The sequence below is a fragment of the Cervus elaphus genome, chromosome 5, assembly GCF_910594005.1.
Source record: "Cervus elaphus chromosome 5, mCerEla1.1, whole genome shotgun sequence".
NCBI lineage: Eukaryota > Metazoa > Chordata > Mammalia > Artiodactyla > Cervidae > Cervus > Cervus elaphus.
In genome coordinates, this window is record NC_057819.1 from 56,603,006 (window position 1) to 56,618,682 (window position 15,677).

Here is a 15,677-nt window from a genome sequence, read left to right on the forward strand (position 1 = left end):
CTCCCGAGTCTCCTGCGTTGGCAGGTGGATTCTTTACCACTGAGCCACCTGGGAAGCCCCTATCTATTTTATGCATAGTATCAATAGTGTGTGTGTGTGTGTGTGTGTGTGTGTGTGTGTATGTGTGTGAATCCCAGTCTCCCAATTCCTCCCACCCCTCTCCTTTCCCCTTTGGTATCCATATATTTGTTCTCTACATCTGTGTCTCTATTTATGCTTTGCAAATAATATCATGTACACCATTTTCTAGATTCCACATTTATGCATTAATATACGATATTTTGTGTGCTTCTGATCTCCCCCGAGTGACTCTCTCCTCCACCTGCAGGTGATCTCCGATATCCCTAGCATACCCTCTCCAAGGCACCACATTTTACTCTTCTTAGTGCTTTAGATACAGAGTTGCATAGATCTTGAAGAGTCCGCCCCAGCTCTATTTTTTCCTATAAACCTTATTTTTATTACACAATGCAAGATTTTTCAGGAACAAGTCCACTGAGTTAAAGTGAAATGCCTATTTTTCTAATAATTATAGTAGACCAGTTTCTGAATTAAGGACATAACAAAAACAGTACAAGAAACACCTAAGGCAATTTAATAAAATTGGACTTTGTTTCTCTGTAAAAGCAAACAACCTTATCTAGTTTCATTAGTCATTTCTCCTAGGTTTTCCTTTCAAGGAAATATATACCTTTTCATTTCCTAATTTTACCCTGGAAATATATGCATTGCGTTAAGCTGATAAAGTTGAATGAAGGCAATTCACACACCCTTTTAGATACTTGTGTATCTTGGTGGTGGTGTTTGGATAGGGAGGTTAATAAAGGGCCTGAAATACAGTGCCTAGCTCACTTTGTTCCTCAAGAGGACCAGTTGAGTAAAAATCTATGCTAGAAAAGAATTCCAGATCATCTTGAATTAGGCTGTATGAAAATTATTTCATATTTTCATCCATGTTCTAATCTTCTAAACTTGGGAGTAACAAGGTCAGCCCTATCTCATGAGGATAAAGTTGAATATGAAATTACTGGAAGGTGTAAGTGGCTTTGGTATCTACTTTTATTCTGGTAACATCTTTAACCATAGAACAAAACTGAGCAGGTATTTGTGAATGTTCTAATAATCTCATTAACACTACCACACAACTGCACTCTTTTCACATGCTAGCAAAGTAATGCTCAACATCCTTCAAGCTAGGCTTCAACAGTGTGTGAACTGAGAACTTCCAGATGCACAAGCTGGACTTAGAAAAGGCAGAGGAACTAGAGATCAAATTGCCACATCTGTGGGATCATAGAAAAAGCTAGAGAATTCCAGAAAAACATCTACTTCTGCTTCAGTGACTATGCTAAAGCCTTTGACAGTGTAGATCACAACAAACTGTGGAAAATTCTTAAAAAGATGGGAATACCAGACCACCTCACCTGCCTCCTGCAAAACCTGCATGCAGGTCAAGAAGCCACAGTTAGAACTGGAGATGAAACAACAGACTGGTTCAGAATTGGGAAAGGAGTACGCCAAGGCTGTATATTGTCACCCTGCTTATTTAACTTATATTCAGAGTACATCATGTGAAATGCCGGGCTGGATGAAGCACAAGCTGGAATCAAGATTGCTGGGAGAAATATCAATAACCTCAGATATGCAGATGATACTACACTTACAGCAGAAAGTGAAGAAGAACTAAAGAGCCTCTTGATGAAAGTGAAAGAGGAGAGTGAAAAAGTTGGCTTAAAACTCAACATTCAGAAAACTAAGATCATGGACTTCATGGCAAATAGATGGGGAAGCAATGGAAACAGTGAGAGACTTTATTTTGGAGGGCTCCAAAATCACTGCAGCCATGAAATTAAACATGCTTGCTCCTTGGAAGAAAAGCTATGACCAACCTAGACAGCATATTAAAAAGCAGAGACAGTACTTTGTCAACAAAGGTCCATCTAGTCAAAGCTATGATTTTTCCAGTAGTCATGTATGGATGTGAGAGTTGGACTATAAAGAAAACTGAAGAATTGATGCTTTTGAACTGTGGTATTGGAGAAGACTCTTGAGAGTCCCTTGGATTGCAGGGAGATCCAACCAGTCCATCCTAAAGGAAAACAGTCCTGAATATTCATTGGAAGGACTGATGCTGAAGCTAAAACTCCAATACTTTGGCTACCTGATGCAAAGAACTGACTCATTTGAAAAGACCCTGATGCTGGGAAAGATTGAAGGCAAGAGGAGAAGGGGACAACAGAGGATGAGTTAGTTGGATCATATCACCGACTCTATGGACATGAGTTTGAGTAAGCTCTGGGAGTTGGTAATGGACAGGATGGCCTGGCGTGCTACAATCCATGGGGTCGCAAGGAGTTGGAGACACTGAGCGACTGAACTGAGCTGATGTATGGATGTGAGAGCTGGACAATAAAAAAGGCTGAGTGCTGAAGAATTGAGGCCTTCGAACCATGGTGCTGGAGAAGACTCTTGAGAGTCCCTTGGACAGCAAGGAGAGCAAACCAGTTAATCCTAAAGGGAATCAACCCTGAATATTCATTGGAAGGACTGATGCTGAAGCTGAAGCTCCAATCCTTTGGCCACCTGATGCGAAGATCCAACTCATTGGAAAAGACCCTGATGCTGGGAAAGACTGAAGGCAGGAGGCGAAGGGGACAACAGAGGATGAGATGGTTGAATGGCATCACTGATTCAATAGATATGAGTTTAAGCAAAGGTGAAGACAGAGAGCTGGTGAAGGACAGGGAAGACTGGGGTGCTGCAGTCCATGGGGCTGCAAAGAGTCAGACACGACTGAGTAACTGAACAACAATAGCATTAGGCAGTCCAACAAATATTGCTATATTAATGCATATATATGGAATCTAGAAAAATGGTATGGATGATCTTATCTGCAAAGCAGAAATAGCGACACAGACATAGATAACAAATGTGTGGACACTATGGGGGAACAAATGTATGGACACACAATGGACACTCCTTTGTCTGAGCAATCATGCAGTCAGCATTTAAGCCACAGACCTTAAAACAAAGTCAACCTTGGCCCCAGAGAAAAGAGCCCAAACCTAGCCCCACTGTTCAGTGCCTTTCAGAACAGAAAAATGCAGTGGTTTGAGAAATAAGCTAGAGCATTGGTTTTCCCATTCTAAATTTGAATTCTAGAAATATACAGTACAAGTTAATAATGTTTAATATGATCAATAATGTATATAACTTCAGAAGTATTCTTGAATTTGTTTTCTTTTCCTTCTTTCCAATATCAGGGTTACTGAGGACATACATAAAAAGATTTTTCTAAGTGGCCTACATGTGATATAATATCAAAGAAGGCATTCCTTAAGAATGAAAGCAAGTAGCTCTTAAAACATTCAATTTTTTTATAGATCTCAAATGGTACTTGAAAAATATTGTTAGGAAATGTGTGCTGCCATCTACATAGCCATGAAGTCCTGTGAAACCAGTTTTGCATGATTACACAGAAACAGATTCCATAGTCTCTGTTCTCTGACCTGGAATAGGATTATATTATGCACATATAAGATTCCTCACAGCCAAATTGAATTTGTACGGTGTATTATCATTTTAACAGGTGCTACAAAATGGTTATATGTAGCCTGAATCCAAACTTCTACTCCTCACGGGTAAACTGACACTGAAAAGAGAAATGTCCACATGAGCAAGAAAAATTTAGTGACTACCCAAACTAAAAAAAAATCATCCAGACTCAAAATAAACAAAAATTCCTTTGTATGTTGACCTTGGAGAAAGACCCTAAAATGAGTATTTAAAAGATGACAGTACTAATACACTAGTGCTCACTCCTATACCTCAAGCTATACAAATGGGAAAATAGTAAAAATCTCACCAATCATGAGAAATTTTCCATTTTCTTAATTTTTTGAGGCAAAAGTGCTGGGTCATGATTTTAGAACCAATGAGTGTTTATGGGTTATCACCTATGTATCCAAATGCTTCCAGAGTGAGGAGACCCATTAAGCCATCAAATCTGGTGGTGCAGGAAGGCTGCCTCCTTGTGCAGAGGTCTTATTCCATCTAGTCATAAGATTCCAGAATATTCCATCCTGGAAGCTCCTGGCCACATTAATTCATGGCCCCATTAATCACCACTGGCTGGGAATGGCCCTAAATTAGAAAAGCCACTCTGTAACTTGGCTATGCACATGAGTCTCTTGACAGACTTTGTGAAGTGCAGACGCTGATTCTATATGTCTGGGGAGGGGCCTGAGAGTCGACGTTCCTGACAAACTCCCAGGTGGTGCTGGGGCTGCTCTTCTGTGTCACACTGAGTAATGAGGATTCAGACTTAACCGTTTTTCCTACCTCATGAGAACTGGGAAAAAACATGAAAGGAAAATAGTTTTGCCAAAAACAAAACAAAACAAAAAAGGGAGCTGCCATTAACGGAAATAGAGAAGATCTACCCTCCTTGTAGGAGGATCAGGATTGTGTGCATGCCAAGTCACTTCAGTCATGTCTGACTCTTTGCAACCCTATCAATTGTAGCCTTCTAGGCTCCTCTGTCCGTGGGATTCTCCAGGCAAGAATACTGGAGTGGGTTGCCATGCCCTCCTCCAGGGGATCTTCCCGACCCAGGAATCGAACCTGAATCTCTTATGTCACCTGCATTGGCAGGTGGGTTCTTTACCACCAACACCACCTGGGAAGTCTGAGGGTTAAGACTGAGGTGTGGATATCAGAAGCTCAGTTTGGACTATATAAATAATGCTGAAGTCACACATACTACAATTCTCCAATTGCAAATAGTAGAGCAGAAATATTTTCTCTATTCCTTCTTAAAATTTCTGTTAAAATCCTTTTATTATTCCCCATTTTATAATTTTTTGGGTTCAGTGGTAAAGAACCCTCCTACCAATTCAGAAGATACAGGTTTGATCTCTAGATCAGGAAGATCCCTGGAGAAGGAATGGCAACCTACTCCAGTATTCTTGCCTGGGAAATCCCATGGACAGAGGAGTCTGGCGGGCTACAGTCCATGGAGTCACAAAGAGTCAGACACGACTGAGCGACTAAACAACAATTGTATAATTTAATTTTCTACTTTCTATAATAGAGATGACTAATTGTCAAAAAAAAAAAAGGAAAATAGTTTTGCAAAGGTTATAGTTATAAGGGATCACTTTTCCATGTGTCCCAACATGACTATGGATAAAGGAATAAGGGAATTCCCTGGTGGTCTAGTGATTAGGACTCTGCTCTCTCACTGTGTAGGGCCTGAGTTTGATTCACGGTCAGGGAACTAAGATTCCACAAGAAAAAAAAAAAGAGTAAGACAGTTCTTACATCACCTGCTCAATCACCTCAAGCAGAACATTTTCTAAGAGATGCTGAAGAATGAGCACGTCTTCTGAAACTTACAATGATTCAGAATCTTATAAAAAGAATATTACTCATGATCAATGTACTTTGTTTTACAATGACATGAATTTAAAATCTGAACCCCTTACAAAAGTTTCAGAATGAACACTTTACTTTTTATAAAAGACACAATAGATCGGTCTCTGCAGCACTCACTCTGAAGATCAGGCCTGCTAAGACAGAATTTACCCCTGTGCGTCCATACAGATGGATAGAGACTTCCCATTTATCGAGTCAGTCACTTATTAAATTAAAGATCATAAAATTAAAATCATTCTTTAACCCACTACACAGAGACAGTCACCGTTGGCCTTAGCTATTCACAAAAAGTCATCATGGTATGATGTATGTTATAAATTACTCGGGTTTCTCAATTTTCTCCTTTATTTCCTAAAAGTATCTAAAGCTTTGTACTACTACACAAAATGAATCAAAGTAGATTTCTAAGAAAATTTCTTACATTTCTGAAAACAATGCTTTATACATTAGGAAGTGTTGGGTAGTTTTCTGCACTAACCCTCTAGTGTTTCATTATTTGTCATGTGTAAAGGGATTAGGAAATGTGTTTTTCTAATTAGGAAATTAAATTAAATTTCTGAGAATTATGGAGAATAACTGTCAACAAATAGACACCATATATTCTTTATTAAAAACCTAAATATCCTCTTAGGCCGGTTTTCTGTTTTGAAAACTTTATCTCAGACTTCATTCAGTAGACATAAGGTCTAAAAGTTTAAAAAAGAATTGTTTAAAAGGAGAATACTATTTAAGCAATTCTTATTAGGCCTATATTAAAATGCCCAAATTTCTGGTGCAATAAAAATTAAGAATGACAAATGTGATAACAGGTATATACTCTAGATTTGTGTTTGGATCCCTAGGTGTGTATATGTAACAATTTTGAAATACAAGAAGGTCTATCTCAAGGTGACAACAATAATAAAGTTCACATTTACTTCTTCTATTCCCTTTTCTTAATTCTTATTTATTCCATGTAAAGGAAACTTACTTCTTTCAATGGAAAGAAGAAATGTCCCTAGAACAAAAAGTGTGTGTGGAGAAAAGAAATGGTTGAGCCCTCCAACAATCTTTGTCAGGCTTTGCCAAATATGTTTTGATTGTGTTGAATGAATTTTGATGTGTTGACTTAATTCCCAATTGGAGGAGAAAATAATCATATCTCTTTATGTCTTGCTTACTTCTTAGCCTGTTGTTTATTTATTACAATTATAATTAGTGTAAAAATGCTTTATTTAAAATAAATGAATTTAATTGTGCCTTGGAAGAATTTTGTAAGACTTGAGTTAATTTAGGCCACAGAAAGAAATACAGTGTTTTTAGTTTTATGTTTATGATATAAAAGTTTAATCATTTTTAATGATTAATCAATTTTAATTTAATCAATTTTAATCATATCCCTCCCCTAAATTATCTGTTCTCAACAGCATTTTAAAGAACCAAACACTCTTTTAAAATTACACTCATTTCATTCATTCAGAAGATTTTTAATAAGCATCTTGCATGTGCTATGCACTCTTCTGGGTCCTAAAAAGACACAGAGAAGAGAGGAAATTATTTGCCTTCATGGAATTTATATTCTAGATTTGAAAAAGTTTCTACTGTACGCATTTAGTTCAATAAACATATTGAAATTCCATGGTATTTTCCTACCTCCTAGGACTATAGGTAATTGAGGAGATAAAATACTTTGGTAGCTTAAATATCATCTTTCTATAATATCCCTCAATCCTAAATTAATTGCACTCTCGTCTGTATTCCTGATAACTTTATATGCCCCTCTATCATAACAAAGATCCTACTGCCTTATACTTTTGTGTTTGCCTGTCTGTCTTCCCCACAATGGTCTCCATGAGGATCAGGATACTGTTTTATTTTTGTCTTCTCCCCATGAAGAGTATAGTACCTGGCAGTCAATGGCTAGACTTGAAGAGGATTGAATATACAGATTTTGCCCTCAGAAAACTTTTATTTCAATGGGGAAGGGAAAGAAGAAATAGGAATCCTCATTCCTTAAGGAAAGTGAGGTCCAATAAGTGATGGGCTATGTTTCATGTACATTTTCATGTTCAAGGGTTCCCAATAGAATAATAGTTTAAAAGGAGGGTGGGGGCAGATTTTAACATGCTAAGTGAGGAATGTGAGTTGTCAACTTCATAAAAGAATACAGTTATTTTTGTAGGTAATTAAATAGAAATTTAAGGGAATCATGTTTATATATGACAGCCACACAGTCTTATATAAACTAAACAGGCCCAAGCATGAAGCAATCGCATCTACAGATAGATAAGCATTTGCTCTATCTTAGGCAAAATTTAAAAAAAAAATTAGAATTCCCTCCATAATCTGAGTTTACACACATTTGAATGTTTGGTGAAAATCAAACTGTCTAATTGGAGGATCAGCCGGGAAACAAGGATCAGATATCCTGCCCCGAAAAACCATACTTCTGCAGTGAATCCGTTTTCATCAGACTGCCTTATCTGTTCCCAGTGCACATGACTCAGTGATCCTATACTTTGCTTCAAACACGCAACATCTTCTGGTTGTAGTTGTCTGATTGAAGTCACCTACATTCTTGATCACATGGTGTCTTCTCTTTAGATTCATCTGCTCAGGTGTAAACCATATCATCAAGTAGCATGTGAACTATGTGATTGCACATTTTCCATTGCATGTAACATGTAATATATTTCTGATATACTCTACTTCTGCGTCTTTTTTCTTGAATGAATTGGAAAGAGCATGAACAAGTTAGTAATAATTGAAGTGAAAATGAAAGTCGCTCAGTCATGTACAACTCTTTGTGACCCCATGGACTATATAGTCCATGGAATTCTCCAGGCCAGAATAGTGGAGTGGGTAGCCTTTCCCTTCTCCAGGGGATCGTCCCAACCCAGGAATCAAACCCAGGTCTCCCACATTGCAGGTGGATTCTTTACCCGTTGAGTCACAGTGGAAACCCAAGAATACTGGAGTGGGTAGCCTAAATAGAAATGGATAAATAGAATCTCAGTTAGCAGGAAAATGTGAACAATACCTGTTGACTAGTAAATGTGGTGATCTGTAATTCAGAAGAACATCGTGACTTCTGAGAAACTGCTCTTCTGATGGTCAAAAGGCCACCATAGTATCTCAAACAAAATAAGAATTTTATGTGAGGGAAAAATTGAGCAGACTTGGGCTATTCAAAATAAGAAGGCGAAGATAATTCCCTCACTTTCCTTGGCCATTTAAGGTGATATTCCACCATATCACCCTCTGCCCTTACTCCCAGAAAGACTTCCTTGGGGCAGGGGGTGGTGGGGAGAGACAAGGAAAATATTTGATAGTGTGTTCTGAGTGAAAATGTAGAATGTCTCAAGTACCTTCACATAAACTGGACCATTTCTAGATTTAAATAAGAGGTTGAGTCAATTTAAGGGAGTTTTCTGAATTGTCACAATAGTTGCAAAAATCAGTAATTTATTTTTAAAACTTTTATTTTATATTGGAGTATGGTTGATCAACAATGTTGTGTTAGTTTCAGGTGTACGGCAAAGGGATTCAGTTATACATATATACGTATCCTTTTTTGAATTCTTTTCTCATTTAGAATATTGCAGAATATTGAGCAGAATTCCCTATGCTATCCATTAGGTTTGTATTAGTTATCTGTTTTATATATAGCAGTGTGTACATGTTCATCCCAAACAATCCTTTCAACAGAGAGTGGGTTTTAATTGGAGAGAGGAGCTAAAGAAGTCACTGGATATTTTAAATATGGTTTTGAGTCATTGTAGAAACAGTCTCAGATCAGACCTCAAATTATTATCACAGTTCACGTTGCCACAGGGCATAACAAGATAACCTGTCTCAAAAAAACTGAGGCTGCGGGGCCTAATTATTTGCTTCTCTCAGAAAGCTGTATCATTTACCTCTATGGTGGTCCTGACCCATAATTATCACCTTCTTTGTTATGGTACTTAAGGACTCCAACTGACTTGGCCTTCTTCACGGTGGTGATTTGACTGGTGATGAAGCATTTGTTTACATTCCTTCCCTGAAAAGAGCTTTCTCGCCACACTGAGGCGCAGGTAGCAGTGACTGATAGCAAAGGGCCATTGCATATTTTTTCTCAAAGATGAGGTAATGAGCAGTTGGGATCATGCTTCTAGCCTGAACCACCTTGAAAGATAACCTCTCATTCAAAAACATGAAGACGTATGACAATTTTCTGTAGGCAGCTTGGTCCTTCTCTAAATGACTGCAGTTGTCGAGCAGTTAAAACAAGGTCTGTGACTTTTTAAGTGACAGATAAGATACTTTTGTTTGCTACTGTTAGCATTCTTTTTCTTCATAGCAGCATAAAATAAAGTTATAAAAATATGTATGTACATATATACACACACATATATAAAAATCTCTCTACATAGATCATTTATTGCATAGACAGTTTAAACTTTGAGTCCAGAAACACACATGTATTATTTATGTCCTTTCAAAACCAGTCATTCTGGAAAAAAGTATCTCAAAAGAAACATGAAAATGAAATAAAAAGTAATTTCAAAGCTATTTAGGCTACAAGCACTCATTTTAATGACTGCCTTCAGCCCCCTCATATTGCGAAATATACCTATTTTTTCTATTCCTAAAACCTTTTGGAGTCCTGGAAAAAAAAAAAACAACTTTAAAATATCCATACGTCTTCATTGTTAAATTTGTAATTGCTAGGAATTCTTAGATGCCAAAAAATTGTGTGTGTGCTTAGTCGCTTCAGTCATGTCCCACTCTTGGTGACCCCATGCACTGTAGCCCACCAGGCTCCTCTGTCCATGGAATTCTCCAGGCAAGAATGCTGGAGTGGGTTGTCATTTCCTTCTCGAGGGGATCATCCCCACCCAGGGATCAATCCCGCATCTCTCACGTCTCCTGCACTGCAGGCAGATTCTCTACCGCTGAGCCAGCAGGGAAGCCCCACCAAAATATTGGTGTAATGTAATTACATTTTTAATCAATGAATCTTGATCATGATAAAGTTTCTTAACCATGTTTAATGTGCTCCCTTTGGTTCAAAACTGGTTATTTTGTTTCCTCACGGGTATACGTCTTCTTAGAAAGTTGTTGACCTTTCTGTCTGAGTGACTTAAAAGAAAATTTTCCATAGAAAGGAAGAGACATGCTTTGTAAGCTATAAAATTGCTCGATTTTATCCCAGTGCTGATTTTCACCCAAAATGCGCTTTTGATTTTGTCTCTTGATGCAGACCTCTGATGCCTGAGGAATGCAGGGCCGTGGTCCAGCCCTCCCAGACCCTGACATCCGAGTGCTCCCGGCTCTGTCGGAATGGCTACTGCACCCCTACGGGAACGTGCTGCTGCAGTCCCGGCTGGGAAGGGGACTTCTGCAGAGTCGGTTAGTATTTCTGTTGTCCCTGGGAAAGAGAAGGCATGGGACAGCCTCTAGGAACTCAAGACCTTAACATTAGTTATTTCTTCTAGAAGGATCTAATGTTCAAAGCTGTAGCCATTTACTGAAAAATAGAGTGACCATATGATCCAACAAGCCACTTCTAAGTATTTATCCAAAGTAAGTGAAAAAGGGCTTCAAAGAGATATTTATATTTGCATACCCATGTTTATAGCAGCATTATTCACAGTAGCCAAAATATGGAAACAATGTAAGTGACTCAATGGATAAAGATGTGACACACACACATACACACACACACACACACACACACACGTGACTATTATTCAGCAATGTAGGAAATCTTGCCATTTTTGACAACATGGATAGACTTTGAGTACAGTATGTTAAGTGAAAAAGCCAGAGAGTAGATAAATACTACATGATATCACTTATATATGGAATTTGGTTTTTTTTAAGTCAAACTCATAAAAACAGAAAAGTGGTTGCCTGGGGCTAGAGGTGGGGGAAATAGTGAAAGGCTGATAAAAGGGTATGAACTTTCAGCTATAAGATGAAAAGGGGAAATTCCCCAGAGGTCTGGTGGTTAGGACTCCAAGCTTGCTGGGTGCTCACGTTCGATCTCTGCTCAAGGAGCTAAGATCCCACAAACTGAGAGGTACAGTCCCCCTCACAGAAAAAGATGAATAGGATAAAATTGTAGCCATTTACAATAATAGTAATGCTCAGCTTGTTTCTGAATTTATACATGAAGACTTTGCCATTTTCCTAACGTAAACAATTCGTTTATATAGGTTAGTTATAAAGATAATTGAGTTCTTTCACAAAATCAAAAGTGAAAACAGCCCAACTAGGTCATCCTTGTGGGCTTTGAGTCCCAGATTAGAGATTTCAAACCTGCAGACTCATTGGAAAAGACCCTGATGCTGGGAAAGATTGAAGACAGGAGGATAAGCGGGTGACAGGATGAGGTGGTTGGATGGCATCATCGACTCCAGGGACGTGAGTCTGAGCAAACTCCTGGAGGTTAGTGAAGGACCAGGAAGCCTTGTGAGCTACAGTCCGTGGGGTCGCAAAGAGTCGGACACAACCGAGCGACCGAACAACAGCAGCAGTGACCTGGTGTGTGCAAAGGCCCTTTCTGAGTGCCAGAATTTTTCAAACACTCCATATAGGCCCTCCCTTGATTTTGTTGCTTGCTTCCTTGATGCAGTGCCCTAAAATAGGGGTTTTCAGTTGGTGTTTTTATAGGAAAGGGGAAGATACAGTTACCTAGAGTCATCTTATGAGATTTTCTTCATTCTTTTTGCCACTCCCTTGTCGACCGTCAGCTAGGTGTGCAGCTGCTCAGAGAGCAAAGGAGTTTCATTCCAGGGTTATTCTATCCTTTAACTTGTGACTTCCACAAATAGACGCAGTTGTGTTTAAATTCTACCTGTTGTGAAGACAGTTAGATTAATTTAGATACCTAGAGTTTAAGATGGGTATGTTGAAAGAACGTTTTCAATAACCAGCATATTCGTGTTATTTACAAAAGATTTCAAACATTAAAGTCTCTCTTGCTGACAAAATTCTAAGTCCCATGTTAATATTTAAAAGTATCCATCATTCATAAAGGCCATCTCTCTTTATTCTAAACATGTATTTGTTTCAAAATACTATAGCCATACACTGTTTATATATTGTCAAAATAAAGTAGACAATATTTAAAGTCTCATAGACAGTATCCATTTTAAGCTTCAGTTCCTTCAGCACTAATAATATTATGTGACTGATTGATACCATGGTTACATATCTAGGAAAAAGGTATCATAATTGAAACAACAGAAATAAAATAGTTACATTATTTAAAACAAATATTCATATTCTATATTTTTTCGTTAGTTGGCTAAAAAATGAGGATCAGTGTTTAAATGCAATAATATTCTAATTCCTGATGATATCTCTTCCCCCTGCTTCCTCTGATGCTTGATAATATCTTTTCTCTCGACTTGTTTTACCTGGTGTCCATTCTGTCTTATTCCTTACTTATATTTTGCTTATATTTGACTCTTAGGTCACCTCCAGTCATTGGATAAGAAAAATTTTTTGAGTGCCTGCTAGTAACAGAATGTTAAGCTGAGGGTAAACATAATTTTGAATATAGGTGGCTTCATATATACCATAATAGATATATGATAATAATATATGATATAAATGAAAATTTATATTTTCATAAAGTATTTTCTCATCTTTTCCCTAAATCAGTTTAGATACTTTGAATATATGAGATTAAACCAGAAACATTTTATTAAAGTATTTTTTTTTGTTATTTTTGACCCAACCAAGAACTTTATTCATATACTCACATAGTTTGCTCATCTCCCACAAATTTAAAAGACTATTGTTGTTTATTTTCTCCATGTTGTTTCTTTCCCATATACGAGCCACAGACCCCTGGATTGTTATTAATGCATTGGAAAAGGTTAAAAGAACTGTCACTGAGAAGTATAAGGATATGTATTCAAGGAATTTGATTCTATCTACAGTGGCTGCACACCCCAGATTCATCCTATCAGTAAGAGACTAAGTTATAGGCTCAATTTTATGTCTCCACCTCATTTTAACAGTACATCTTTACATTCCCTACCTATATTGTAGTGGTAAACATTCTTTTCTGAGGCAGTCCTGTGCTATAAAGTACCCTGAAACGGATTGCTGAAAAGATCTTTCACTGGTCAACCTCACTGACTCCCCCCAAGAAAGGGCTTCAAGGTGCAATCAGAAATGAGACATATGCTGTGCACCCCCTGGGAACAAGGAAAGGGAAGAATCCAAGGGAATCCACATAATGGATCCTCCCTCCAACCAAAATAAAAAACGAACCATTTCTGGCTGTTAGACTGTTGATATTCCAGCCTCTGGGTCTTCCTCTCTGGCCATGCCCTTCCCACCGTGAGGTCCTAGCCAGGAGGAATGGAAACCAGAGGTACTTGGAAGACTTTCTGTTGGAGATGCCCTAGGGAAACAGAAGTTTTAAAGAACTGAAATTCGACGTTACTGTTCAGTCACTAAGTCATGTCCAACTCTTTGTAACCCCATGGCCTGCAGCGCACCAGGCTTTACTGTCTCCCGGAGCTTGCTCAAACTCATGTCCATTGAGTCGGTGATGCCATCCAACCATCTCGTCCTCTGTTGCTCCCTTCTCCTCCTGCCTTCAATCTTTCCCAGCATCAGGGTCCTCGTTTTACATAAAGTCAATTCTATAATGGATTGAAATTGTTTCCCATGATCTGGGTGATCTGCTTCTCTAGAAATATCTCCCACTGTCTGCTGCATTCTGGCCCCCAAATAACTGGAAGTCCAAAATCTTCTTTCTTTGTATTTATTAGCTTTGGGATCATTTTGGGACTGCTCTTCTCCTCTTTCCCTCCCTTCTTTACTCATCAAGTATTTACTGGCCTCATATTCAGTGCCGTTTCTGACCTACAGAATGGAACGTAATTTTATTGCTCTTCTTCTTCTTCCAGCGAAATGTGAGCCAGCGTGTTGCCACGGTGGTGTCTGTGTTAGACCCAACAAGTGCCTCTGTAAAAAAGGATATCTTGGTCCTCAATGTGAACAAGTGGACAGAAACCTCCGCAGAGTGACCAGGGCAGGTATTCTTGATCAGATCATTGACATGACATCTTATTTGCTGGATCTAACAAGTTACATTGTATAGTTTCTGGGACTGTTTGACTATTCCTTTCCAGTGGGCATTTATTTTTTTATCCTGTCATTAAAAAGAACAACTGTTATCTTGCTACACACTCCTGTGATTTCATTTTCTTTGATTAATTTAAAAGTCATTTCCAGAAATGTGCAGGTCTTGTGTGTATATTGGCATGTTTGTTCACATATGCACATATACACACACACTCAAAAACCTTATGCGTGTGGTTGCATAATAGATGGGTTTTAAAAGTATGTATTTCCTTGTGTGGAGTAATTTCCCTGGAAATTCCATTGTAAATTGGTAACGGCATTTTTATGTCACCGGAAGAGATGATTTGACTTCCCAGGAATTTTCTGTCTGTAATCACTGAAGTCTACTTCAATGGAGTTTTAAAACATTACTGTGCAATCTGATGGATTGAATTTTAAAAGGCCATATTTTTATATTAATATTAAAGGACTATAATATGAGAGAATGTTTCAGCCCTGATTAATTTCTAAGTGGGCAACGGTATAAAATTATAATCTGCATTTTTATCAGTGTATCCGATTATAGAATGTTAACGCACTTACCTTTTTATTGGCAGAGAAATCTGGTTACTCTAGCTTAATTTGAAGATAGTTTTCAAGTGTTTTCTAATTAAATCATAACAGCATATTCTAAAACCAATCTTCCTAAAAGGTCTGCTATTATTGTATAGTTTATTTAACAATAGGCACTGGGTTTGTGTTACATATTTATATTTTTTATTTTATTTTTATAATATAGACATCACCTAGATGAAACACCTTTACCCTGTCCTGTAAAATACTAAAGTTACATTTTTCACCAACTTAATTGGAAAGAAGGGGAGTGAGAAAGCAAACAGTCTTTAATGTGCTGTGGATCTAATCTAGCAATGTATCCTTGTGCCAACATGTAATCATTAACGACGGATGAAAAAGCAAGAAAACAGCCACTCATTATAAAATTCCAGCATTAAACATTCGTAAAATGCTTTTCACCATAGCAAGCCCATCAGAGTATATGTGATTAGAATGTTGTGGGTTTCACACTGAGTCGAACCTCACTGGAAAAAGAGTTCACTCGTTTTGAACAAATCTTGCCTATGTAAGCTGTCACATGTACGAATTTTTAATATGCTCATTCTTGCCAA

The 15,677-nt window shown here is 37.9% G+C and overlaps 1 protein-coding gene across 1 annotated transcript in view; it reads left to right on the forward strand.

Annotated features, from left to right (window-relative positions):
• Positions 1–15,190, forward strand: part of LOC122694165 (hedgehog interacting protein) — a 105,134-nt gene extending 89,944 nt beyond the window's left edge. The window contains exons 12-13 of the mRNA XM_043902521.1: positions 10,661–10,809; positions 14,334–15,190. Of these exons, the coding sequence (XP_043758456.1) occupies positions 10,661–10,809; positions 14,334–14,527 (343 nt within the window). The 3' untranslated portion in view covers positions 14,528–15,190. The remainder of the gene's footprint in view (positions 1–10,660; positions 10,810–14,333) is intronic.
• Positions 15,191–15,677: the final 487 nt, after the last annotated feature.